The 26,692-nt window shown below is 39.9% G+C and overlaps 1 protein-coding gene across 2 annotated transcripts in view; it reads right to left on the reverse strand.

Moving 5' to 3' along the window:
• Positions 1-2,008: 2,008 nt before the first annotated feature.
• The window catches only part of LOC134531152 (sulfotransferase 1B1-like), a 29,598-nt gene continuing 4,914 nt past the window's right edge, over positions 2,009-26,692 (reverse strand). The window contains exons 2-8 of one of the 2 annotated variants that reach the window (XM_063366785.1): positions 14,818-15,027; positions 13,412-13,511; positions 11,435-11,630; positions 9,330-9,456; positions 7,625-7,719; positions 4,517-4,700; positions 2,009-2,254 (exon numbers count right to left, since the gene is read on the reverse strand). In XM_063366785.1, the coding sequence (XP_063222855.1) occupies positions 2,148-2,254; positions 4,517-4,700; positions 7,625-7,719; positions 9,330-9,456; positions 11,435-11,630; positions 13,412-13,511; positions 14,818-15,025 (1,017 nt within the window). In that variant the 5' untranslated portion in view covers positions 15,026-15,027 and the 3' untranslated portion in view covers positions 2,009-2,147. Of the gene's footprint in view, positions 2,255-4,516; positions 4,701-7,624; positions 7,720-9,329; positions 9,457-11,434; positions 11,652-13,411; positions 13,512-14,817; positions 15,028-26,692 lie in introns of both variants that reach the window. The other variant, XM_063366776.1, reaches the window with a different exon arrangement.

The following is a 26,692-nucleotide window of genomic DNA, read 5'->3' on the forward strand; positions in this document are numbered from 1 at the left end:
GCTAAACAAAATAACACGGAGGATACGGCTTTCCTATTCACAGCCTTATCTCCATCAGTTTGCAGTCCTGTGGACACTTTCAAAGCGACCCGCTTCTGACGCCCAGGCAGCAATGGAAACCACTGAGCTAACAATGAGTAGAGTGCTCACTCGAGCTACAAAAAAAAGGGGGTTTGTCTGTAAAGTAGGTTTACAGGTGATAATTTTACGTGATAACGCCATAAGAAAACATTGATGAAAAATTGGATACTTTTTAATTTTCAAATATTATTTACAGTTTTTTTCAAATTTAATTTAAATAATTTGTTTAAATATAACCACCAACAATTAGTTATAGAAATAAACTGAAATCAAATCAATTAAAATAAATTGTTAATTTGAAATGAAAAATTGGACAAATAAATCAAATTTTTTAAATTGCTGCTTTTAAAAAGCCCGCCTTAACCTGTTTGATATTATAGAAGATTTTCTCGCACGGTAGGTTGGCCGGTTCTTGCACGCTCGGCTCAGGCGGAACGTGATGAGTCATGCTTTTTCGTGCGTGCAGCCGGTAGTTCATCGATATATAAGACGTGCGTCAAAAAAATTGGAATTATTCTACTAACGTTTCCTCCCCTCTGTAGCCATGCTCTACAACCTTTGGCGGGTCGCTGTTCGTCTTCCCTTCCAATGTGCTTGCAATGAAGCGGCACAGTAGTGGTACACCTATGACTGTTTATAATGTAGGTGAAGTCATTGGAAAAACCTTTTTCTCAGGCTTTCACTCCTCATAATATTGTGTCAGGTTTCAGAATAACAGGAATACATACATTTGATGAAAACATATTAACTGATGATGATTAAGTGAGAGCTTCAGTAACTGTCAGGCCTAATCCGACCTTACCTGCTGAAAACATGCACCCAAATCGTAAATATTTCAAGGAGGTAGTTCTGGCGATGTATATTTTCAGCCAGGAATTTCTGATAACGGAACTTTTAACATTAAGTGTTAAATATTAAACGGCTTACTTGCCAGTACAACGTGTCAGAAACACGTTTCATGGCGTACATGCTTGACGCATTACGGAGTTTATAAATAAATCAGCGTCCGATTGTGCGTCTGCAGTCTCCCTGCAGCCCCGGTCGAAGCCACGTGCTCACGTGCTCACGTGCTCACGTGCTCACGTGCTCACGTGACAGGCAGTCGCTGCTTCTTGAGAGTGCTCGTCTCGCAAGGATTCCACAAGTTCCGGGTCGCAAAAGACCACCAGATCCTCACGAAGTCGGTAAACTTATAATTTATTATTAATAAAGATTAGGAAATATTAATTTTTTGTCAATTAGTTGCAAAGCCAAAACAGTCTATCATCAATACCTTTCAATAAGTCTTCTCTATTTTATATTAAATTGGCTATGAAACCAGAGAAGCCTTCTTTTCACAGACGAGGGAGCCAAAACCCGAAGTTCATGTTTTTTCCCCCGTATCTTTAATGTAGCTATCCAAAAAAAATCAACCGTCCACAATGTTTTAAAGTATTTATAATGTAGCTAACCTAACCTAATTGACCATTAGTATCCTTTTATCAACACCGCCATATGTATTTACAATGAACAAAAAAAAAACCGAAGATGCACGATTGGACGTTTGGTTTCTCGTCTGTGAAAAGAAGGCTTCCCATGAAACCACAAATATTACTACTGTTCGAATATACAGTTATAACCCTCTACTGAAGCAGCCTCTTCAACATCTAGGGTCATTTGAATATTTTCCAATCTTTTGTTTTATATTTAAAATAGCGATGTAACATTACCTGGTGGCTTATACCAGCCTGGGGCTTAGCACAAGACTTCCTCAAGGCCGTGAAGCATCATCGTTCTCGAAGGTCAGAGAAGTTTATAAGCTCCTAACAATCATTTTCGCAACCCATACATGGGAATTACGATTAACTTGGGTGACACGAAGTTTTAATGTTTATCAATTTTTTCTAGAAAAATTTTCGTGATAGTGATACAATTTAGTATGAAGTACTTGTGTTTGATTAGTAAATAATTTTATTTCTGTAATAACATACCATATACAAATTGAATAAAAATCATACATAAGATATCATTAAAAATGTGTCATCTAAAAAAAATATATGCAAGTACACTAAAATTTAATTCTATTTTTACAAAGGAAAACGGAGATCAGTTTTTGACAAATTCTCTTTCATCCAATTCTCGGCTTCTACAACTATTTCAGGTGTGAATTCTTCTGTCCATCCGCCAGTTTTGCCTGAAACACGAATAAACATGTTACAAGAAAGATAGTAAATTTATCAAACTTTCCTTAAGATCTGAATTTTACGCCGAGACTTAAATTTTAGCATTCAATCCCATTTACTTTGAAACTACTTTTTTTTAAATTTTCAATGCTTAGGTTACAATTTTTAATACCTATTTATTAAGTGGCCGTAAGGTCTTTAGTACTATGTGGCATTTATTTTGCAACATACTGTTACGATCGCACTTGGCTGCAGTGCTTGGCGTCGCCGCACTCGTTCGGCCTGTCTGCGCCCCCTTCCACCCGCATCCTCTCCCTGGTATCTCGTGTCATACTATCTCGCGACATCCTGACCGTCGCAGCGCGCACCTGCCTCAGATCGAGTTACTTAAAGAGGCCGCACTGCGGAATAAAAGGACTCAGACATGTTTATCGGCGCGTTTTGTGGGAACCCGATGCTTGTTGCGTTTATCGGCGTTCTTTGAGCAGCCGCCGCGTCCTTCGAGGACTCACGACGCGTTTCTGGGCATTTCGACGGCGAAGGTCGCGAGATATCTCGGAGACATGCCCGATTGTTCTGGATGGGAACCCAAGGGCTATTTAAGGAGGTTGGGCCGACCTTCGAGTCAGTCAGTCAGTCAGTCGGTGACTGAGTGAGTTCTCCCGCGGCGGAGTTTCCGGGCGATAGTGCCGCGGGTGCGGCAGAGTGGCGAAGTCCTTGGACGAAGGTTCCAGGGCAGGGAGTGAGTGAGTTCAGTGGAGTCGGGAGTTTCCGAGCGATAGAGTCGCGGGCGCGGCGGAGTCCCGAGTGAAGTTGCGAGCGAGTCGTCGTGTGGGATCTCGGCGAAGGGTGTGACGGCGGCGGCGGAGTGCGGCGACGGAGTCCCGCGGCGGAGACCCACGAGGGGTGCTGCGGCGAGAGTTGCGCCGGAAGTGCGGCCCAGCGAGGTGTGTGAAACGAGTGACTGGGGAATTGATATTTATTTACCTGTAATTAATTATCTGCCAATTTAGAAGATTATTTGTAAGTGACAAGTAGTAGTAATAAATAAAACAGTGTGTGTGATAAAAATCTTTAATTGGGCTATCCTTTACGAACCCGCGGTAAATCGTAACAATACTCTACAGTTTGACAGATAAGGCATGCCAAAATCACGAACTAAGGGTGAGTGAGGTAGAGTAGGAGAGTAAGAATTAAAAAAAAAAGAATAATTAGGCATAATATAAGACACGGACAGTTCGTATTGTTAAGGCGGGGAAATCATGCGTGAGTTCTAAAATAAATTATTTATCAATATAAATAATGTGCTATTAGACTAAATACAATTACGTGCAGAGTATAGGATCCAGAACTTCAATTTCCCAAATCTCAAAGAAGTTTAGCCACGTTCCAAAATAATTCTAGAAACAGGATTCGTTGAAAATAGTTCTCAGATTTTTGCAAGTGACAGCTGGAATGTACCTAATCAGGAATGGAAACAATTGCGTATTTCTCTGAGCAGTTGCCGATGTCGAAACGATTCAATGGATATGTTTTAGAACGGGAACTATTCCGGTTCAGACACGCTATGCCCTGTGCTTGTGGGTTATTCGTTACACGTTTGCCACCCTTTCCTACCCTTGCCTACCCGGGAACACATGCGGTGCGCAGAGCTCCAGGTAAAACCACGCTATTTAAAAAAATTACTCAAGATATCCGAGTGTGGTCTGCTTACGAATAGCATTTAAGAGTTCGCTGAGGGCCGAAAAGTACTTTGATTTTGGATTAAGTTTTTAAACTGTATTTTTAGAAGAGTTAAAATGGCCAAAACGCATGTTTTCAGAGTACATTTTAGGCGTAAAACAACCGGTACAGATTCTTGAAAGCACTTAAGAGACTTGCAATACACCTTTATCTTGATTTCTCCGCAATATAATGTTACATTCACCGCTCAAATTTCACAGTTATCCTGTGACAATGAGAAGACAGCGCGCCAGTTCAGAGCCTTGCGCTTAGAGGCGATACCGCACTTAAAGCCCCAACGAACGTCGCGCTTATCATCCCGCCTCACTAACACATATACACCCCTCACAAAGCGGGACCCTTAAACAATGTTGCCTAGAGTGTTGTTTTTGTATTCAACTGAGTTCTTCGGCACTTTTCTGTCCACTATACACCAGTAAAACTCTACTTTTGATGTGCCAGTTTCTTTATTTGGCCTGGGTAGCTCTGCGTATCGGAAGTTGTTACTTGGCCGGGGAATTGGGCAATCTCGCTCCAAAGGTGGGCCGTACCTTTCCTGACGAAGTCCTGGGCATCCTGGTTGACGAGACCCACCAGGCGCTGCGAGTTGGGCTCGATGGCGGGGTTCTTCCTGAAGGTGTCTATGTGCAGGTGGGCGGCCAGGGCGGCCACCTGCTCCTCGGTCACCTGGGTGCCCAGGAAGTCGGCCACCCGCCGGATGGCCGCGCGCATGTCCTGCCACAGTCGCAGGAGTGCAGGATCTGCCAAGCCCTCCTTCTTACATCTGTGTTCCAGGGGATCTAAGGCAGTACCGATCATGGCCCAGTAATCAGTACGAATCACTGCCGCTACAGTGTTAGGAACTGTCTCTGCCATGTGCCTCGAATGTGATAGTCGCCCGAGGAAAATTACATATCATACTTTAGGCGAGCCTTATTATGCACAGGCATTGCAGGAGAAAACACTTCCAGATTAGGAAATGCAGTTTCTATCGGAGTACATCTTGTAATAAACCTGTGTTCCTGTAGACTTAGTAGGTACTTAAAAAATCAAAAAGGCCTAGAAATGTACGGGCCATGGCATACGTCAAGAAGACATGAACAGTGAACAGAGGCGGAACACAGGTAAAATACAAAGAATTTAGGTGTTAACACCCCAAAAGGTTGGTGGGTGTTAAGGTGGATCGTAATCTATAAAAATATAAATAAAACAATTAAATCTGGTTACTTCTAGATTATTTTAATGGTTAACTTATTTTATTTTGAACAAGCCAGATTTTTCATAATAGGTATGGTAGTAAATACTTTTGGTCACCACTTTAATGACTTACAAACTAGTGACAATATATATTTTTATCAAAATCCACAGGTTCAGTAAACTCAAAGTTTAGTACATTAAATTATAATAGAATTGAATTTTAACACGCGCAGGCCGGCCGCGGATACTTTGATAATTACTTTACAGATTACATTTATTTTAAAGCAAGTTGCACAAACAAGGTTTCAGAGTAATAAAATCAAAAATAAACAATTTTTCATTATTTGGATTGACAAGTACTTCTCATTACTATATTTTATACCTTTTTCTTTAATTTGTAGTTGAATAGTTCGCAAATTGTTCGTAGAGAATTTAAAACTTTAAGATTTCTTACATTGTGTCTTCCAAACATAGACTTAGCTGCATGCGAAGTGCTGACATCCGAACGGCGTGACGGGGCGGATAGCGGACTACAGTTGACAGCACGATGCGTGGAATTTAGATGGCCGAAATCAGGAACTCAGTGCGGGTAGATGTGGTTGTCTACCCATCACTGGGGATGGAAAACCCCACAAATTGTGGGGTAGGTCGGTGGTACTATCTATCCATGATGGTAGACGTCCACTAGCGCGGTTGTACGCACTTAATTCGCCAGAAAAACACTAACACTAATATGATGTTTAAACTTAAAATTGTAAGGGGATTTTCCCCTGGTCGTCGCGACTACATCCTATATTCTTTGATGTCCGACTTCTCAGTAGGAGAGACGCGGTCGCGATAGAAGTAGCGCGGCAGATGTAGGATGCTCCCTGTACCACAGTAGATTGTCGACTCTCTCTACTTGAGAGAGTCCCTTAGTTCCTGCATGGGCTCAAAACCGAAAAGGGGGAGGGGGGAAGGGGTGCTCCCTGGCGGGAGAAACTGACATTAGCATGCTTAGTTTCGATTGTGCTCGAGAGATCGCGCACAAGCCTCGTGCGTGGAGCGCAAGCATAGGCGTGGCTTGTTCCTAAAGGAGAGGAGGGGTTGACGAGGGAAGGGGCATGGTCTAGCCTCGGTCATGGTTCCTGGAAGCATAGCAGAAAACCTAAGAGGGCCAGGGGTGGCGGGGAAGTGCTTGTTTTATGCCGAGACCAGCACATCCGCTTTGCTCGCCAGGGCCTCGAGCCTGGGAAAGCGAGCTAGGCTCGCCTGACGAGGCAGGTACCCCTGCGTGAGAAACAAGGCGGAAGGCACGTCAGGCAGGGAGAGTTATCATGTCTGTTCCTGCATGCCGGTGAGATAAAATTGCCTCGGCTAGCCAACGCTGCGTGTAAGCGTCTGCATGTCTCTGTTGAGACGTTGAGACTCTCTAAAACCCACTAGTAAAGTTTTAATATGTATAGCCCTGGGTGGTATAGATGAGAAAATAAATTTTGATGAGGTACTCTAGCTTATGGGAAAGCAAAAATATTTTAATAAATAAAAGTTGAAAAATTGAGCCAATAAATTACTGATTTTCGGCTCAATCTTTTCGTATGAGTATTCCCAAAATAGCGTGACAAATGTAACTGTGTTTTGGAAATTCATGCATATGGCGTTTTGAAGCATAATATGGATTCCCCCGGCACTGTTTTAAACACACGTCATTTTTATTGTAGATTGCATACTTTTGCAGCCATCGTCTGATAAACTATGCTGGCTTTCGAAGTTGCGTAACGTCGAAGTGGTAGTGCTTACCGATGTTTCGGTCTGTACTGCAGCCGAAATCAACAGAACATACTCGCTAACACTGCCTCGCGGCTTAGCCTAGAAATCCAAGATAGTTTAACATATTTAATGTTGGTCGCTTTTCTCAGTCCTTTAAAAAATATTCCCCTGTAAATCTGAGATCACTTGAAAAGCAACCCTATAAAACCAGTTGTTGCCTAAGTAATTTGTTTTAAATAACTGAAACAAAGGTCTTTGGACCTCTAATAGGGTGAATACACACTAAATTTCATATTAAGAATTAAATAAAACTATTTTAAAGATTAAAAATGCTGTGATCAATTCGAAAATGCCATTTTAAAAATATCCAGACAATCCATGGAATATTTTTGTGAAAAAAATTCTAATCCTGTGATCACCAAGAAAGAATTAAAAAAGCAACGTACTCCTTATTTTAACAAATAAATTTTTAGAAACCATATTAAACTCATTTATGTATCTGCGTCCTAAGTTTTTATCATATTTATAATGATATGAATGTCGGCAGGAGACTTAGACATGCCCTGTGTCCTGCGACATGCAAGGATGCACTGGTCTCGCTGCAACAGCCTCAGTGAGGCAGGAGCGGCGAGGTGTATCACCGAGGGAAGTCCACACGGACCACGACTGTACCTTGCAACAGACGCTCTCTCTGGAGCTGTGCGAACACTCACCTTCACGATGTCCTCGTAGAAGAGGAACAGCATGTTGGGACTGTGCCTCTTTCCCCAGGCCTCGGTCACGTGGGCCCAGTACGGCGAGAACATCACTGCAACAGCCAGGCGCCTGCGTGCGTCACCATTCAACAACCCTCGTCAGTTACGTCACGACATGGATGTTCGTCTTATTTGCATGGTTTCAGCACCAGTATAACTGGCAAAAACACGATGCATGCGTTTGTTTAGGTCTATATTAGGAATTGAAACAGACCCAAACTGTTGTTAAAATGATTATCTGTGTAGTGACGATGCAGTAAATGTTTTAATGTGCAATTCACAACGTATCAATGGGGACTCGAAAATCAAAGTACTCTAATATTTGATGATAATCCAAAAATATCAACGATTTTCCGAATGGTACGAGTTCTTAACATTCCTTTTTGGAACATACACAGTTAAATGTTGAGCCTATAAAAGTTTTACTGTGCAAATCGCATACGCACTTTACCTCATTGTACATCGCAAAATGTTCCCACATGCGACCATAATACTAGTGGAACCGAGTGACGGACTCTTGTACTGGTCCCACGGTCCACTGGGTCACGTGCCAGTGCGCGGGAGTGAGCACGGGTGGTCCGTACATTCACAGGACACTGGCAGGCCACTCTGACCTCTTCTACCACGGTTCACAAGTACCATAGAGTGAAGTACAAGTATAGCGCGGGTGAGGCTGCGCAGCGCCACATTTTCGTGGCCAGCATCTACCGCGCCTTAAAAAGAGCGGCACAGTCGTAGACTTACAATTGTCAATATTTCGTGCCGACAAAGAAAACAGTGGGAAACAGGATTTTATCCTCTTAATAAATCAAGGTGCTGGAATTCGGGTCCTGGAAACTGGGACATCCATCATCAGAACTCTGGCCCTGCTAAGTAGCAGTGGTTGAATGTACCGGGAGAGGAAAAGAGAGCACCGCGAGTCTCCAGGAACAACGTCCACCTCGCCTCTTCCTCGCGAGGACTTGCCGGTCTCTGGAGGTCGTGCTGGCCGCGATTAGCGCAGCGTCTCGTGAACACAATGGCGACTGAGGGAAACAGGTCACAGTTGTTGGTGAACTGGTCTGCTTGTGCCGTGAGCAGAACAAAGCTACACGGAGCGAGGACATAACTGCGCTGGAATAAGGCGAAGGCGACATGATGGCAATACGAAGGACAATACAGACACGTTCCTACAGTAGAAGTTTGGAGGAGACTTGGAATGCAATCTTGGCAGGTGCTGAACAGGAACCTCAGCAACAAACACATTAGTGGATAAGATTGATGCTCACGCAATCTCAATCAAGACAGTGTGTGGATAGTTGGAAGAAAAATACTGTTGTCTGATGCAGTAAAGTACATACATTTGTGTCTGTGCGAATAATAAGAGTGAAATAGGTGAAGGTAGGGGAGTAGGTGTAAACATAGGAAGATAACTACCACTGGAGGAGAAAAAAGGTGTATTGAAGCTGGCTGTGTCGCTTAAGAGTAGAGACTCTTTTCACTGCTTTTGTCCTTATTGTCTGCGATCTGCGAGCGAGCATTCTTCGCGTGGGCCAAAAGGAATAAGGAGCCGCGATGGAGACCCGTGTCCACTGGCGGTCATTCCTTGTCAGCCACAACTTGGAGAAGAAGTTTGGCCGAAACAGTCTTACTAAATCCAAATGTCTCGACATGACTCACTCACCTAAATCTTTCTTGAAACAGTTCCAGTACTTTGGAAAATCTCCTTTGTAGCCAACCAACTCGAAGCGGCGATTGTGGTGGTAACCAGACACCACGACGTCCAGGGGATTCCTCGCCACGTACACGACCTGGATGACAGAGGAGACTCTCCCACAGCTGTGCATCTAGTTCAACACAGATCAGGAGTGATTCTTCCTGTGCCAACTAGGGTTGAAACTGGCTAATGCACCTGGGCAAAAAGTCCTTCTATATTCCCTTTATGTGCAGGAAGAAGCCCAAACCAAACAAAATAGCCACTTTTCAGGAACACTAAGATTAAAAGTGCTCTCTGCTTGTAAAAATAACAGCCCGCCTCTCTATGATCCATCTCCCTCAAAGCCTAACTTTCTGAAACTATCATTAGATAAGCCTATTGTGTTATTTTATTTGTTTTCCTCTAGGTAATGTTTTTAACACAAAAAGACTACGTTTTCTTCTTAGCGCCCTACCTCCACTGGTTTGTAAACCAATGAAAGCCCTAAACTAGAATTCTAAATCATGCTCCGATTACAATAGGAATCCAACCATTTTATTTATTCAGTAGATAATGTCAAATTCTTTTGTAACCTAATAGAAATAGAAATAGGATAACTTTGAAATATGGGAAAAACTGAAGAATGATTTAGTATTTTCCTACTTGTAGTTTATGCTGGGGAAGTAACTATTAAGGTTAAAACACTATAATCATCCAGATGTGTATTTAAAGTAATTAAAACTTATCAAGTTTAAACTGAAACAACTTAAACCCATGCTCGAGAGTGTTTGGGCGTCCTGATCGAGTGGCGTCCCAGGCAGCCCGGCCGTGTGGAGCACACCTCGCCATTATGTAGTTGGCAATATTTTACTAAACTCGCTATTTTGAAACTAGTGTTTTTAAATGCTCGCAATACAAAGGAGAAGTAATATATTTCCAAGCTTCGCTGTTATCTTCCGACGTTGATGGACAAGCTCCAGATTGCAACTGTCACGCCTCGCGAGTGGTTTCAGGTGACACAGGCGCGCAGTCAGAAGGGGAGGGACCCCCTATCTTCAAAGATAAAAACAAGCTATGTATTGAATAACACAACTATAGCAACCTAACTACATAAGGTTAAAGAGAAATTATTTTGGAGGGATTTTATTTATCCTTAGTGGGCTACGACAATGTACATCCTCGCCAATATATGTTTCAAAGTAGTCTATATGTGATTTCGGTTTGCTCACGTCTATTTGTAGGCATTGTTTTTATACAAACTTGACATGAGTGTTTAATGTATTTAGTAATATGAAATTATGACTTGTTTTAAGGAATTCTTAAATTAATTGACTTAAGAACCAAATATAAAAACAATTAAATAAAAACCAAAATATAAAAAGGTTCAGGTTTCTTTTCTCAAACCAAAAAAATATATGCTTAACTTTCTGTGTGTAAAAACCGGAGCTTTAAAGGTTCACTATTTCCCCTTAATTTAGCATGCCATTCAATTTTCTTTTAATATTCAATTATAAAGTAAACTTACTCATACTAAATGATACAATTGTTAAACCGGACCCCTCCTTCGCAAGATCCTGGCCATGTCCCTCGGTGACTTTAGTTCCACTAGGCCATGACCCTGGGGACACTAGTTACCCTAGGCCATGGCCCTGGGTGATACTAGTTACACTACACCATGGCCCTGGGTGCCACTAGTTCCACTAGGCCATGACCCTGGGGACACTAGTTACCCTAGGCCATGGCCCTGGGTGACACTAGTTACACTACACCATGGCCCTGGGTGCCACTAGTTCCACTAGGCCATGACCCTGGGGACACTAGTTACCCTAGGCCATGGCCCTGGGTGACACTAGTTACACTACACCATGGCCCTGGGTGCCACTAGTTCCACTAGGCCATGACCCTGGGGACACTAGTTACCCTAGGCCATGGCCCTGGGTGACACTATTTACACTACACCATGGCCCTGGGTGCCACTAGTTACCCTAGGCAATGGCCTGGGTGACACTAGTTACACTGGCCAGGAATGTTGAACTCATGGACGGCCACTTGCAAGCTGGTAGTCACAGCGCCGGCGCGGCATGACCCGTCACCTTGCAGCCGGCGGTCAGCAGGTCAGGCGGCAGCACGTCGAGCGGCAGGTGAGTTTTGATGAACCGGCCAGACGTGGCCTGGTCCAGCTCCTCGGTCAGTGGCCGCGACATCTGCTCCACCCTGGCCCGTCGACTCGAGTCCTGGTTCAGGTCCTGCAGGTCCTTCAACACCTCGTCGTGTATCAGCATCGGGAACCTGCCGTGCACAGCCCGTGTCCTGCCAGGACTCCGGCAACTCAGCCTCGAGCAACAACTCGGAACTAGCTGCGAGACTTCACATCTCCTCTACGACTGCACAACGACTCATCAAAGATGAACAGAAAGGAAACGAACATGGACTACAATAAAGAACCACCGTGCACTACATGGAGTGATTGCAGGAACCAATGGGAAACACGAGATCAGGATGGCCAGACGTGGCGAGTGCAATTCCTGACCACTGCACCCAGTGGTGAAGCCATGGGGGAGGGGGGGTTTAGGGGTTCAACCCCCCCCCCCCTTAATTTCTTATTTATCACTCAAACAAATTTCATATTAAAATTAATAAAGTTTTTCCCATTAAAATATTTAAATTTAAGTACCGATAACTGCTAAAATAGCACTATTTTACACCTTAAAATCCAAATTTTCCCCCGCTTTAATAAGGGGGGGGGGGGGGCATGCTTCTTAACACCCCCCATACACAAATCCAGGCTACGCCACTGACTGCACAACCTCAAACCGTAGGTTTGTCTTCTCAACTTGACGTTATAAAGAATGCCACGTTTAAGATTGATGCCGTTGTAATTCGTCTGTATTATTTTTTCACTTTGATCTGCGTATGTATAAGTACTAGTTGCTATGACCACGACAATGATATTCAAACATAACGTGTAAAGATACCGGAAGAATAATTTGAGCAGAGCTCCTGAAATTTATATAAATATAATACCGAAACAATTTATCCTGTTAATATTCTGTTATGTACAAATATTATGCAATATTTCTAGGCTCACTGACAACTTAACAAAAGTTTGTGATTATTTACTCGCAGTAACCGCATAATTATTTCTTCTAAATATGATTTCAATCAATTATTTTTGATTATCGTAAATTTTCTATGGCAAACAGCGTTAAACTACAATGGCGAATGTCTAAAAAACTTCATTACATCAAAATTTCCAATTTCATGATGAATTAAATTGGTAGTGTTTGGAACTTCTCGAATGCACTATCTAGCAATTTACTGCTACGCGTCTGATGATGAGTAGAGATATAAACTGTGACTCATACAGAGTATATGAAAAGCTACTCAAGCATGGTGATTCTGCAGTGATTGTGCTGACGCCTTGTCTAGTATGAAAGTGAAGGTGTACATCTTAGCAGTCGGACTGTAACACTCAGAAATATACCTGAATATTTGTTGTGATTTCAATTTATTGTCATATTGAAAATGCCAGTAGCAGAAACATATAAAGTATACCTAATGTGTAATAATTTTGTGTAATGCCAATATAATTTGTGATACATCAGGCAAAAATTCTGTGTGTTCAGCCATTGCATTGTAATAAAGCCAGAGCTAATATGCATAAATATTAATAGTATGTTTTCTATTATTTTCAACAGTTGCCTGTCTGCGTAGGCGAGCTATTCGCCAGTCATGAAAGGAAGCGAGTATCAAGAGAGAATGTGCAGTGTCCGGGTTACATTTCTGCTTTTGTCTGACTTGGACTTTGAAAATAAAATATTTCTGCTTTTACACATTCGTTAGTCAATCAAAAATATATTTATTTTTGTTCCTTCCGAGCTGCAACATGCTGGCAGAGGAAAAAAAAACTACGTTAAAACTGAAGCAGAGAGAAGACAGTTATTATTTACCTCTGACAAGACTTTCTGCCCATAGCTGTGCAATGAAAAGAACTTGACCTTTCCATTAATTGTAATTCTGACTGGTTCCTACTTATTGAATCTCGAGGTAAGTGGTGGTTCCGCACTCACTCTATGAACGGAAACCGGCTGTTGAGTCGAACCTCGCTGGCTGTCTTGTAGTCCAGGTTGTTCCCCAGCAGCCACACCATCTCTTGTGTCAAGGTCGTGCCTGGAAGCAGACCCTCAGCAGTCCTCTAAAGCCACATCTCCACACTAGCGTAACGAACACTTACACACAGTTGTGGCTGAGCTTCCTCGTGCAGCTCACAAAGTTCCACAAACTTTGTTAAAAATGGCTTATGCGATTTTTTATCATTAAATAGTTATAAAATACAATGCGAGGGTCGAAATGCTGTTGCACTGTGGTTACTAGGAACATAATTGACCAGACATTATCATTGATTTTCGAAATTTTCACACTGTTTTTAAAAATAAAGCATATCTTAAACTAAGTAAGTACATAAAGACTTACAATTATTTTAAAGCAGTAATTATGGACTTCAGTTTAGCAACAGAAAGTCTGTCTGTGTTACGAAAAAAACCATACTTTACCAGAATGCAATAGTAATGTGCTCACAGTGAGCAGAAAAGTTAAAGGAAAAGGGACCTCAAATATTGTAGCGAGCTCAAAGCCATTCGGATAACGACTTGATTTAAGTCACACCAAATGTTGGTTCAGAACTGTTCTGAACTTTCCAATTCGATAAAGATACATAAAAGTTTTCGTTTTTTGTTTCCTGTTATAGCAAGGGGTGTCTTATGTCGTTCTCTTGGCTCCCGTTTAGTTTTGGCAGAATTTGCAACCTAATGGGATCAGAGTGTGAACCCACTTCGGTGATGCCAATTCTGCACTACTGTGCTAGCCTAAGTTTAAACGCACGATAGACCAACACATTCCGAGTTGCTTCGGCTTGTGTGTTCACGGCAATCAGCACTAAACGTGTCCCGGGGGGGGGGGGGGGGTCGAGTAGGCAGGCCACTCACCTCTCATCTCGGCAGTCCGAGTTGTTATCCCAGTGACGTCAAGTCCCTGATCTTGACGTGATCCATATCCACATCGTCTAGTCAGTCCCTCCCCCTCCGAGGAAATTGAGGGGATGAAATTTGACATAAGCTGTGAGGTTCCTCAGACAAGGCACATACCAAACAGCCTTCAACTTTTCCCCATTAGAGGTAAAGTCAGTGGCATGGCCGACGCAGTTAGACAGCAGTTAGTTCCATCCCATTATTTGAAATTTTACACTAATAAAATTACTAAAACATAAATATAATAATATAAAAAAATATTGGGTTTATATCGCTCTTTACACCTCAATTGTCATAAACAGGATACTTGTAAGGACCACTTCTCTAATATAGTAAAGTCCTACTAGTTGTGTTGTGGTGCATTTAGCGGTTGTCCATGTTGTAGATTTAAAGACAAACAACTGCAGCTGAATACAGCTATTCTAATTGGGGCTCTGCTCCCTACGCACCTGAGCGGGGGAAGGTGACGACCCAGGTGTCGTCAGGACGGACTCTGAAGTTGTAGAAGTCGCCCGCCATGCGGCGGTACTTGCTGGGCAGCAGCCATCTGGAGCGGCCCACCTGCACGAAGCCCGTCCTCTCGCCGTGGAAGAGGTGCAGCAGCTCTCTGTTAGTAGCAGAGTCCACGTCCACTATCTGGTGCGGGAAGGCACTCATGTCTGCAACACACGCCACTCTCTCTCTACTGCTAGTAGGCAGCAGCCATCTGGAGCGGCCCACCTGCACGAAGCCGGTCCTCTCGCCGTGGAAAGGTGCAGCAGCTCTCTGTTAGTAGCAGAGTCCACGTCCACTATCTGGTGCGGGAAGGCACTCATGTCTGCAACACACGCCACTCTCTCTACTGCTGACACTCCAGACTAGTAGGCAGCAACTGACCGCGAAGGAATACCAGCGTTGGCCTGCAGGTACTACGGTTGCGACTCAGACGTCAAAACAAAATACTTCAGGATCCTCGGAATATCTCAGCTAGCTTCAAACCTTTCTGGGCTTTTCTAGAATTGTTTCAGAGGAGATGGTTACTACACGCAGGACATCCATATGCCAACCTCAATCTGTGCCTTATCGTTGTCCTGGCCTCCCGTTTGGATGTCTCATGGAGATTTCTCATGAAGTCAGAGTTCTTAATAGACTTTGCAAGGACTTCCTTCATTTACTGTCCACGAACATCGCTAGTGGATTGCCCAGGAACATCAGGTCATATCTCCTTATCCCAGCCCCCTTCCCAGTATTAAGCACGTTTTGAAAAATTTGAATTCTAATACGTGTTTTCTTTATTTGTTCAGTTATCTACGGTTTGTTATAGTTCAGCTCAATTTTATTTTCACTTAAATATATTACCAACCTCCCCCCCCCCCAAAAAAAAAGTAGGTAATTTTTTACTATTGGTGCTTCAATTTGGCTATTGGAAAATGGTGGCCATAGTGTTTTTTTAGGTAACTTGGAAACCTTCATGTGTTAGGTAACTATAATATCATAATTTGTTGATATTGCTGATATAGATCACATTGAACTTTATTTTTAATTTTTATTTTAAAAAGGTATAATAGGAAAATATTAAACAATCATCGTTATAATTTAATGGCTGTACATAGGGATATGAAATTCGGCAAAACATTCAGTAGTCAGCCACTAAGGATGAGAAAATTATAAGCATTTTGCACTGATTGTTACTATAGAAACGATGCATTGTTTTTTTTTTATTTGTCGTAGTGGGTAGCAATTGTTTAAAAACACCAGTGGTCAATCACTTGACTTAATAGGGCCTGTGTATAGCTGACTTCTGGTTCTGCCACAAATATTTAATTGTTGTAAAGGTATTTTAAGTCAAAATTAAGGGGCCCGCCTCGCGGCCGATGTTTTCGCGCTCGAGCTCAAGAGGTGTAGTTTTGCCTCCAAGCAGGGTGGCGAGTCTGAGAAACACACTGCGCAGGGTGGTGGGTCAGTCGGGGAGTGGGGGGACACAGCTCCGGCCACCTTCCTCGTCCTTCTTCCTTGACGCGACCTTGAGCGCAGCGCGGGAGGAGGGGAGGAGGAGAGAATGAGCAGGCCGTGGTGTCAGGTACGCGTAGCTGGCGACCGCTCGCTTCCCTGTCCCCAGCAATGCATCTTTTTGTTTGTATAATCTACACGCCAGGCTATCCCGAACAAGACGCACAGTATAAGCCTGTATTACGCCAATAGTTTCCCTAATTATAATGCTCTCTATTTGCTACATTTTTTTTTTTAATTTTTAACACTGCTGCATAAATAAGGGTTCATTACAGAAATTCAATTATTGCAATTTTTTAAGATCGATATAACATTACCTAAACCTACAGACCTAACAAATTACTGGTAACTGGATGATAAAATTTTTTAAATCTGCTTGAACCCATAAATGTGCCTAGTTTAATACTTTTTCCTGTCATTAAACTTTAGCGTAGATTTAACATATATAGGTTTTAAAAACTCTGTTCGAAAGGGGAATATGTTTGGGTAAAAAAGGTAAACATAATTTTTGATGAAAAATAAATTTTTAAAATTGATTTTAAAGAACTTTGAAAAAAACATTTTATCTATTTAGTTTACAACCGAATCTGGAACATAAGATTCGTACTTTGGCGTCTCTACTTCTTATACTTCAGAATTTAACTATCCAGTTATTGTTGTTGTAGGTTAGTTCCAAATATTCTTCACGTAAATTAAGCCCATTCCACATGATGCCAAATTTCTGCTATACCTTCAATTATACCCATTGGGATAAAAATAGGCATAAAAGTTTATCTAGCAGAAGAGAAGAAATAATTGGTTACTCCATACACACGATACCTAGAATACTAACAGAAAACCAGCCAATGTAGTTGCCGACAAATCAAGCTCATCAGGCTAGGATACATTGTAATGTCCATTTAACCAATTACTGAAAATATATTAAAATTTCACGTGTGTATTTAAAAAATAATGTAACCAGGTGAATGAATTTTGGTATTTAATCTTCTACGCTTCACTTGCAAAAAAGTCAGAGTCATTTAAAACTAACGAGGATGCATATTCCTTAGAATGTTTCAAAATCTACTAATATAAAATTAAAAGGATACAAGGGAACTCGTGTTTGCTAAAATGTAGTTTATTTATTATATATTCATAATTTTACATTTATAGGACAGCTCATCCAAATAATTCACAATATTAATTGTTCTATTTTTATGGTACTAGTTCCAAATGGTACCGATTCGCATATTTTATATGTACGTACATACTGATTGGTTACTAACTTATCCAACTACTTTAAAAAATTGACACTAACAATTTTCGTTAGCAAGTAAGACAAAGAAACACGCTCAGTTTAACGTAGTTGATCGCAAAGTAAACTTAAATCTGAAGTGAAGTAAAACCGTCTATCATTTTCGTTTAGGTTAAGAGTTGTGGGTTTCTATGAAGTGCTAAGTTTGTTCAGTAATAATATATGGAGATTAATTTCCTATTAAACGTAGAATATTAATTATTTGTTAAAATACTTGTATGAAATAATCAAACCAAAGGACTGAGCTATGAATTTAATATTATTATAACAATTCTATAAACAATTAAAATATATTAGTAGGTATTTGCTTTGAGCACATTTTTAAATCAGTAATATTTTATCAAAAAATAAATCAAATTATTTTTCAGTACCTAGGTTGAAAAATAGCGCACTCTAACGACGCACAACCAAGACTCTGGGAACTTTAGGAAGATATTATTTATTATTAATAGAGCAATGCAAGTGGTCTTACGTATTTCAAAAATTGAAATTACTTCTTTCTATGACTATTTAAGTTTACCAAATAAATTTCAGAGTAGTTTCAATATCATAACATTTCATTTGGCACACTTTTACGTTCCCTTATGTTTACAGTAAATATATACAGGTTTATGTTCTTACACGCGGGTCCATTATCTTGACAACATTGGCTCGTGGGTAAAGCAGAAAAAATAGAACATGTTCTAGTACGGTTTTAGCTAATATTTTCGGTATGAAAACCTTTATTCCCAGTTCCAAACCCCTTGAAAGGTTGCTGAAATGCTACCCACACGGGAGCAGGCGCACTAACAGAATTTTTTTTATGGAAACTGCTAAGGGAATGGGCATCGTAGTGGTCGCAATCGTAAATGTATATATGCATACATTTTATATGTAAATATGTGTATGCATTTACACATATATACATATAAAGTGTGTGTGCATATAAAACTAGATTTCTTATTGTTCATTTTTTTCACATGTATTGTACAACTGTGGAGTTGGTTGAAAACCAGTGATTTTAAACGATGGACCTTACAGTACAATAAGTTCAAATTAAATTTAAATCTACCAAATTTAGACCAAAGTATCACTCACTCAGATTTACTACACCTCTAATTTACGTCATAAACAGTAGGAAATCAGTCATGGCATATCTCATTTTTATCTTTCATGCTTTGCCCAAATTTATGTTTCATAAGGTATGTGGCAGTATTGTTTTGTTGTTTACTACATAATTGACACTCTACAGGTCCCATTTCTGTATAGTTCTAACTGAACTGCTACAACGACAAATATAATATGTGATTACGCTAGATAAATTGTAATTATTTCGTATGCTTTAGCCCGAATCTAAAGGAAAGGAACTTGTGTGTCACTGTCATATTAAAACTTGCTTAAGCTTTTCCTATTCAGAATTAAAGTAGTTCAATATTGCTGTATGCAAAGTTACTTGCTTACGTGATCCTCCAACATACACTGACTGAATTTCTTCATGGTACTTACAGGCATAGTTTTTTTACTGTAACAATATGTAAAGCAATTTCGGTTGCGGACAATCCATTTATACAGAGAGCCAAGATGTTAAACATCAAAAATTACAACTCGATCACAAAACATACCACTCAGTCACACTCTTCTTGATAGAGGTGCCTCACTACAGAGGTGTAAAATAGCATAGTTCGAGATTCTCAGCCTGTACCTAATTATTAAGTGCACATCGAACTCGGCATATAGACAACCTTACTTGGAAACAATAAAATAATAATTCAGAATATAAATTACAAAACATTTCACAGTATTAACTTACGTGACATAGCGTTAGCCTAACAAACACTCTCCGAGCGACTGGCTCGGCTCGCCGGGCGCAGAAATGCACGACACAGTGCAAAGCACTTAAGGTCAAAATATCTAAAGCGCATTATCTGTTTTGTAAAATGACTGGCAGAAGATAAAAGCAAAAATAATATACAGAATGAAGCACCCAGTGAAATGCATTTTTTTAAATATAAACATTAATGTTTATTTTCTTATGAATAAAGTACGATTTTTAGAAGTTGAATAATGCTATTAAGTTAGATGAAGTCATTATATTATTTTCAGCGGGAGCATTTTGAAACATTAGGCAGCGCAAAGAGACACGATATATTTGTATGCAACTTCGTCATATTTTTTGAATAGCCTACTATGTCACAATAAGTGAAAAAAATAATGGAAAGAAGAATGCAATTCGACGATATTATAAGGATGAGAATATTTTAAGAAAAATATATTAATTAAATATTTTTGACAAATACAATTTTTTTTTGTGAAGACGCATGTTGTAGATTGAAAAGAAAGGTCCATTTACAGTTTTAAAATTTTCATTAGAAAATTTTAAGTTTTCCGTACCATGAAACAACTAGGGTTGGCGTTACATTCTACATCAGCATACAGTATGTGCAAAAGATTCATCCTTGGATCGTCTTTCATCAGATACACATTCTTAAAATAATTTCATTTCTAGTGATGCATTTTAATTGCACGTTTCCTTTGAATAAGCACAGCAAGTTTAAAAAGGAATGTTGCCTCAAATTTACATATATGCGTATTACAATAATTTAACGAACGATTGTTTCGTCAATAGGCCATACACGTGTTATTATTACATTATAGGAAAGTTTCACAACAAATGCTGATAATCCTTAGATTGTTTAATATTAGTTATATAGAATACGTTATACATAAAACATGTAAAAACGACATTGTTCATGAATATCGTAAATAGAATAAACCTTATATACGACAACGGGCCGGTTTTATTAAACCTTTAAAATTGTTATTATTATGAATATCGATGTTAATGACGGTACCTAACATAAAAAAATCAATTTTAAAATTTGAGATATTTGCTAAATATTTTCATTGCAGGGTTTTAGGTAGTGAATGTTTTTTTGTATAATTCCAAAGCAAAATTAACGATTGCAGTTAGCGTAGCATCGGTAGGCAACACGTAGTTCATAGTCAGCAGTCCGGAGTCGCCAGTCAAAATTACATAACATGACCAAGGGAGTATTTGATTAAACCACATAATCGCGAAAGATTTTCTGATAGGTGAAAATATTTTGGCAGCTGGCGGTCTGGCAGTCCGAAATGAAGTTCGATGATATCCCGCTGCTCCACTGGCGACTGCTGGACTGCTGACTGTGGAACAGTTTATCTCCGACTGCCTGCTGCATGCCAGTTGTCACACTGCGGACTGCGCATTGGGAATAAGGTCCTAGACGCCGAAACGTCCGGCGTCGCCTCTTCGTAAGCAAAAGAAACTAAAAATTGAACATTTTTATCCAAATGGTTTTATTCTGCGGGCTATAATGACAAAAATCTACTCAGGCATGCAGTCCGACTGCCGGGCTCGGGTGCTTGATGAGAATGTAACGTGAGACGAGTGGAACGGTATGTGCACAGACGATAACTTTTTTCTGCAATGCGTAACACGCCAGCGCAGAGAGAGATTTAAGAGGGCGATAAAGGGCTTCATTTAGAGCTGTTTTAGTGGTCAATGCGACGGCAAGTAGAGGTCAAACCAGTTAATGCAGATGAATGAGATTTTTACACATCATTGAGGAAAGGTATAATGACTGATCCCAGTTGTCAGAATGCGGTTAATATTGTTATTAATAAGCAAAATTAATTAGTAAAAAGGTTTATATTAGCGCAAATTAGACAACTTGCAGAAAATAAAGTGATTGGAATAACAAAAAAGTAAAAACTGAACGATTTACATGTAACATTCTTTTATAGTATATGATTTTTGTAAATAATTATTTTGATACAATTGCGAATTACTCACACACGCGTAAGTCACTGCACATTCATGTTTAAGCCGAAAATTTGCCACTTCACTGTTTGGAGATAGGACACTTTTATTCCATCCCTTCAGCAAGACCCGAGAGCTGCAGATAATCCTCGCCATTAGAGTGGTCGGGTTCCTGCTGTTATCTGTCGCCTTGTTTACGAATGTGTGGAAGGGGTGTAGAGGAAGGTCTGGTTTTCGATAACACATGTCTTGTCGGGTTACTCTGTATTTCTCTTGTCATTGCATTCGCGTCCACCTCATTTACATTATTCGTATAGTATTCTTTGCACATATATATTTTATAGTACCGTTTATTTACAAATATTTAACTGTATTGTGGATATACAAGTAATAATTTTTAGTTGCTTTTAGGTTACTTGGCATACATCTTATTTTAAACCAAATAATAATATTTGTATAAAAATTAAATGAACCAAATATACCGTGGGATATTACTTTGCAAGGCATTTATTGGGGGATAAGTTTTACAGATTTTGCAGTTCCAACACTAAAAGCACAGCACAAAATACGAAAAATTACACAAAACTGTAAAGATGATTTGTAAACAAAATACATAAGTTACAATATTTTACCTCGCGGCAGGGCCGGCGCGTCCATGTAGGCGAACCAGGCAACCGCCTAGGGCGCCAAGTAGCTGGGGGCGGCGCAGCACGACACATAACAGCTCATATCATATGTTTAACGATTATTGAAACTAGTTGAAAATGGATTTTTGTAACAGTTTGGAATGTTTATATTCATATAAGTAATTATTTAAAGTCCACGGTGACCTGTTTATGATTTGTAATAAGTAAAAAAGTAAAAAAAAAAAACACAAGCTTGCTTACATTTGATTGTTGACAAAATCTTAGGCTTACGTGATGTACTGGAAAAAAAATTTTATGGTGTCCGTTGGCGGGGGAGGGGGGGGGGATTAAGGTTTTTCGCCTAGGGCGCCAATTTACCTTGCACGGCCCTGCCTCGCGGTTACATACAAATTGATAATATACATAAAAATATTACAAGTTTTCAAAGCTATCATGTTGTTTCATTACGTAGCATATAAAAGTATCTCTTGTTTGTATCCCATTTAACACTAAAATGTATTTTATATATAATGTATCACATATATAACACATGTATATTTCATGAATAGTAGTTACTGAAGTAAAAAGGTTTTTCCTTTATTACAAAATAAAATACACAATATAAACTATTCATAACGTAATTTCTTCTTGCTTTTAGCATTCTCAGATGTAGTTTCTTCAATTGACGTACTTTCTTCAGTCTTTGTGCTTTCCTTTAACCTTAAATCAAGGTAAAAAAAAACACATGTTTTTATTAATAACACTGCCTGAAGCTATACACTGAAAACGACCCATCAATACTATAAATAATTTGTGTACTTACTTATTTTTCTCTCTCCAATTTGCTAAATTTTTACCTCTATTCCGTTTTCTTCGCACAGACAAATGCAATTTACCACGAGCATTACCTTTTAAAAAACGTGCGTTTGTTTTCGCCATTTATAAACGAACATCCATTCATATATTCCGAGCTAACACAGTGACAGCAAGGAAAACTAAATCCGACTGCCTCGCAGTGCCACCCCACCCCTTTCGGTCCTTATCGTGGGACTGAGAAGTGTCGTCTATCGCGAGGGATTCAGAGCAATATCGGTCTAACGTACAATATCAGGCGCACATGTTACGCTTAAAGCAGCTGGAATTTCTAGTAGCTATTTATCCCACTCTTAAGTGACACGAGATATTAGTATAAACACAGCGTCTTTTTTTTTCTTCTTATTTTAGCGGCGGCTACACATTACACGTCTCTCAGTAACCTGTGGAATTCGTCAAGGTTGTGGCCGGCAGGGCCACATTTTTACTTGTAATTTATTTTTGTTGCTGGTCTCTAGTTTTATATGGTTTTTTATTTCACGTATTTTTACGCCTTTTTTAATTAATGTTAATTTATCTGTAAATTTTTTTAATTATATTTGTTTCTGTTAATTAGTTATACGCCGTTTGGTAGCTATCGATTATGAGTTTAAGAATATCGATTGTGTTTCACGTAAATACCACTTGGTGAGCGCCCGGCGGTTGGCTGATGACGTCAGACATTCGGCTTGCCGGGAAGAAAAAATCAGCTGGGCCGGCGGGAGAGTTGGTGCCGAGCGACCGTCGAGGACAGAGCCATGTGACGGCGCGGACCGGTATGCCGGACGGCAACGGGCGACGGAGAGTATTGGGTTGGAGGCTCCACGATGGGTGACAGGGCAAATGGATTGCCCTGTGGTACAGAAGAAATCAAGGTAAAGAGAGGCCGCGATTTTGATTTTTACCCTCGTGGTGCTGCACTGGTTTTTGGCAAACCTAGTGAACTGTGTATTTTCCCATACTAAATTTTATTTGGACGGAACTTTTATTAGCCTGTTTGGTGAAGAGGCCCATTTGTTTCACACGTTGTTCCAGTGTGGGATTTTTTAATAAGGTCGCCCGTTTGCCTGTAGTTGTAATAAAAGTATAAGTTTGGAAGAAACGAACATTTTGCAATTTGTTTTTGAGACTTTGTCTTCGGAATTTGCATACTTAAAGTTGCATTTAGCTAATATATCAGCTTGTGCAGTATAATTAAATGTATGCGATCGGTATTGGACTACATGCGCAGCCTGATGTTGGTTGGTTGGTGCGGCCATTCTACGTTTTTATGAAATCATTGGCAAGTTAATAAAGAAGTAAGACTTTGTTTGAAGCTGATGATAAATACTTCTGTGGTAACATGGTTATGTTACGTGAAGAGTTTTTGCTACATTTCCCTTAAAAATAAGATATTTTTTTTTCGATCATCGTTCACGCCTTTGTGAATTCGTACCTATGGCCCGGCGTGGCATTAGACTCTGGAGTTGGTGAGGAAGGTCAGGAAGCCAGCGCACGCCTAGGATATTAACTTTGTTTTTTTGGCAAGTCTTTAGCAACGAACATCTGAAGAAAGACTAAACCGTTGATTGAGAGTTTAAGAACTTTATTTAAATAAATTTTTTGTACTTCAGTTTTATTATTGTAAAATTTTTTTATATATTTATATATTATATTGATTGTCTTGTTTGATTTTTGGTATTAGGGCAGTCAGTATATTTTGATATTTTATAGTGGCCACGCCTCACGCCCTTATATATTTTTATACTTGTTGTTATCAGTATTTATATTTTTACGATTTTTTAAAGGTTATTGTTAGTATCGCAAATGGGGATAAGATGCTGCCATTATTAACGTCAGCTTTTGTAACTAAGCTTGTATGGTTATGTATAGTAAAAATTATTTTTGCAAATTTCTATTTTTTAATAACATACGTCCAAAGTCTTGCCTCTTGTTTGTTTAATGGTTACTCTACTATTATATCCTTTGAATTTTTTTTGGCCTGACCCCTGGGCAGTGGTGTGGGGAATTTATATTGTTTAGCTTTTTATGCCTGGTTTTAATATTTATTTTTTCCCTTCGCGCCCAGAGTGAGTCGGGGACGCAACCCCTCTTCCAATTAAGGAGGAAGAAGGGTTACAAGGTTTTACAAGTAGCAGCGGCGATAATGCAATATGATACTTTTTTTGAACCGCTCTCACGGAGTTCCGTTTGTCAACTGTGAGTCTGAGCTTAGCGAGATTGACACGTGAACGTCTCCGAACGCATACGCTTCTAACTTCTAGAACCGCACGTATGGATGGAAAAAACATAGAAGTATGTACTAATCGTGCGCCCAATAATAACATGCAACAAATGCTATTTATGACTTTTATTATTCTTGTTTGCTGTATAAAAGTTTTCAAATGTGTAGAGGTGTTCCCATTACTAAGTATCACAGTCAGCCACGGACAGCCGGCAAAATACTATTTGTTTTAATTGTGACTATAATGACAAGCTTCTATGTCCAAATTAAACTTACACTGTCTCAAATACTGCAACATTTATGCATGTTTGCACACACCGAACAGTTTGTAGCTAATTGTTTTGGGCACCAAATTCTGCTTACCAAATAAGAACCCCCTTCCCCCCCCCCCCCCCAAAAAAAAGCTTTTCTTATTCTTACGTTTATTCACCATTGCAGTTAAAAAAAAATACTTTTTTTAATGTTACGTGAAATTCTTTATTTCAACTTGACGTTTTAAAAATGGTTAAATGCATATTTTGGTTAAAAGTGTTAATTGCATATAAATGTTTACCATTAAAAATATTAATGGCCACATATAAAATAAAATTAATAAATACGTAACTAACAAAGCCATATAAAATCGATTTGAATATATCACTTATATAATGAAATATTACTTATTCCCAACGATTTGGCGTTTCCTTCCTTTAATGGTTTTGTTCTTCTTCCGAGGTGCATTCTGTCGTAACCTTGCCTTATGACCCCGCCTGCAGTCACGCTGAATTCCCATGCCGTTCGGCCTCAACACAACTAACTGTGGAATACGCGTGTACTCAGCCCGATGTGGTGTCCACAGGCCCGGCCTAGCCGGGGTGGGTATTCTAGAGGTGGGTCGAAAAGTATCAACCTGATACTTTGGCACTGATACGCGCCTGTATCAGGAACGGCAAACGAGTACACTTGAAAAGTATCAAGTACTTTAGTATCAGTTCAGAATTCGCCTGGAACAACACCACGGCCAATGTGCGCAGAACCCGATCGCAGATGACGGTCACTTGGGCGGAGCTTGTGAAAGGGGAGGGAGCAGGAACGACGAATAAGGGATAAAGAAGGGAAATAATGTAGGGGAGGAAGCGCAGGGGAAGGCGTTGAAGGAGAGGCGCAAAGCGAAATTGTTACGAGTTATTGTCCCACATCAAAGTACGCTCAGAGCGCAGTGCGTGCACAGACTCGTTCAATAATAAAACTAATGAAATTTTAATATTAAAAAGTACATTAATACAAGATATAATATTTATATTTGTGCACCTAACAGCTATGAAAATGCAAATAAATTCTCAGTTGACACTAATAACAGATGTAATCAACATTAGGACTTTTTTTTCCGAAAACAATTAGTAACTAGTGTTTTCATACATTAAAAGATTACGATTTTATAAAAAATAAAAATTAAAAAAAAACAGATATGTACATTAGTGAGCATACTATATCAATGTTTACGTTTCAAATGTTTCTTCAGATTAGTCGATGATGATTTATAACTCAGCTTTTGTTTACACAAATTACAATTAGCAAACTC

This window comes from Bacillus rossius, chromosome 1 (assembly GCF_032445375.1).
Source record: "Bacillus rossius redtenbacheri isolate Brsri chromosome 1, Brsri_v3, whole genome shotgun sequence".
Classification (NCBI taxonomy): Eukaryota; Metazoa; Arthropoda; class Insecta; order Phasmatodea; family Bacillidae; genus Bacillus; species Bacillus rossius.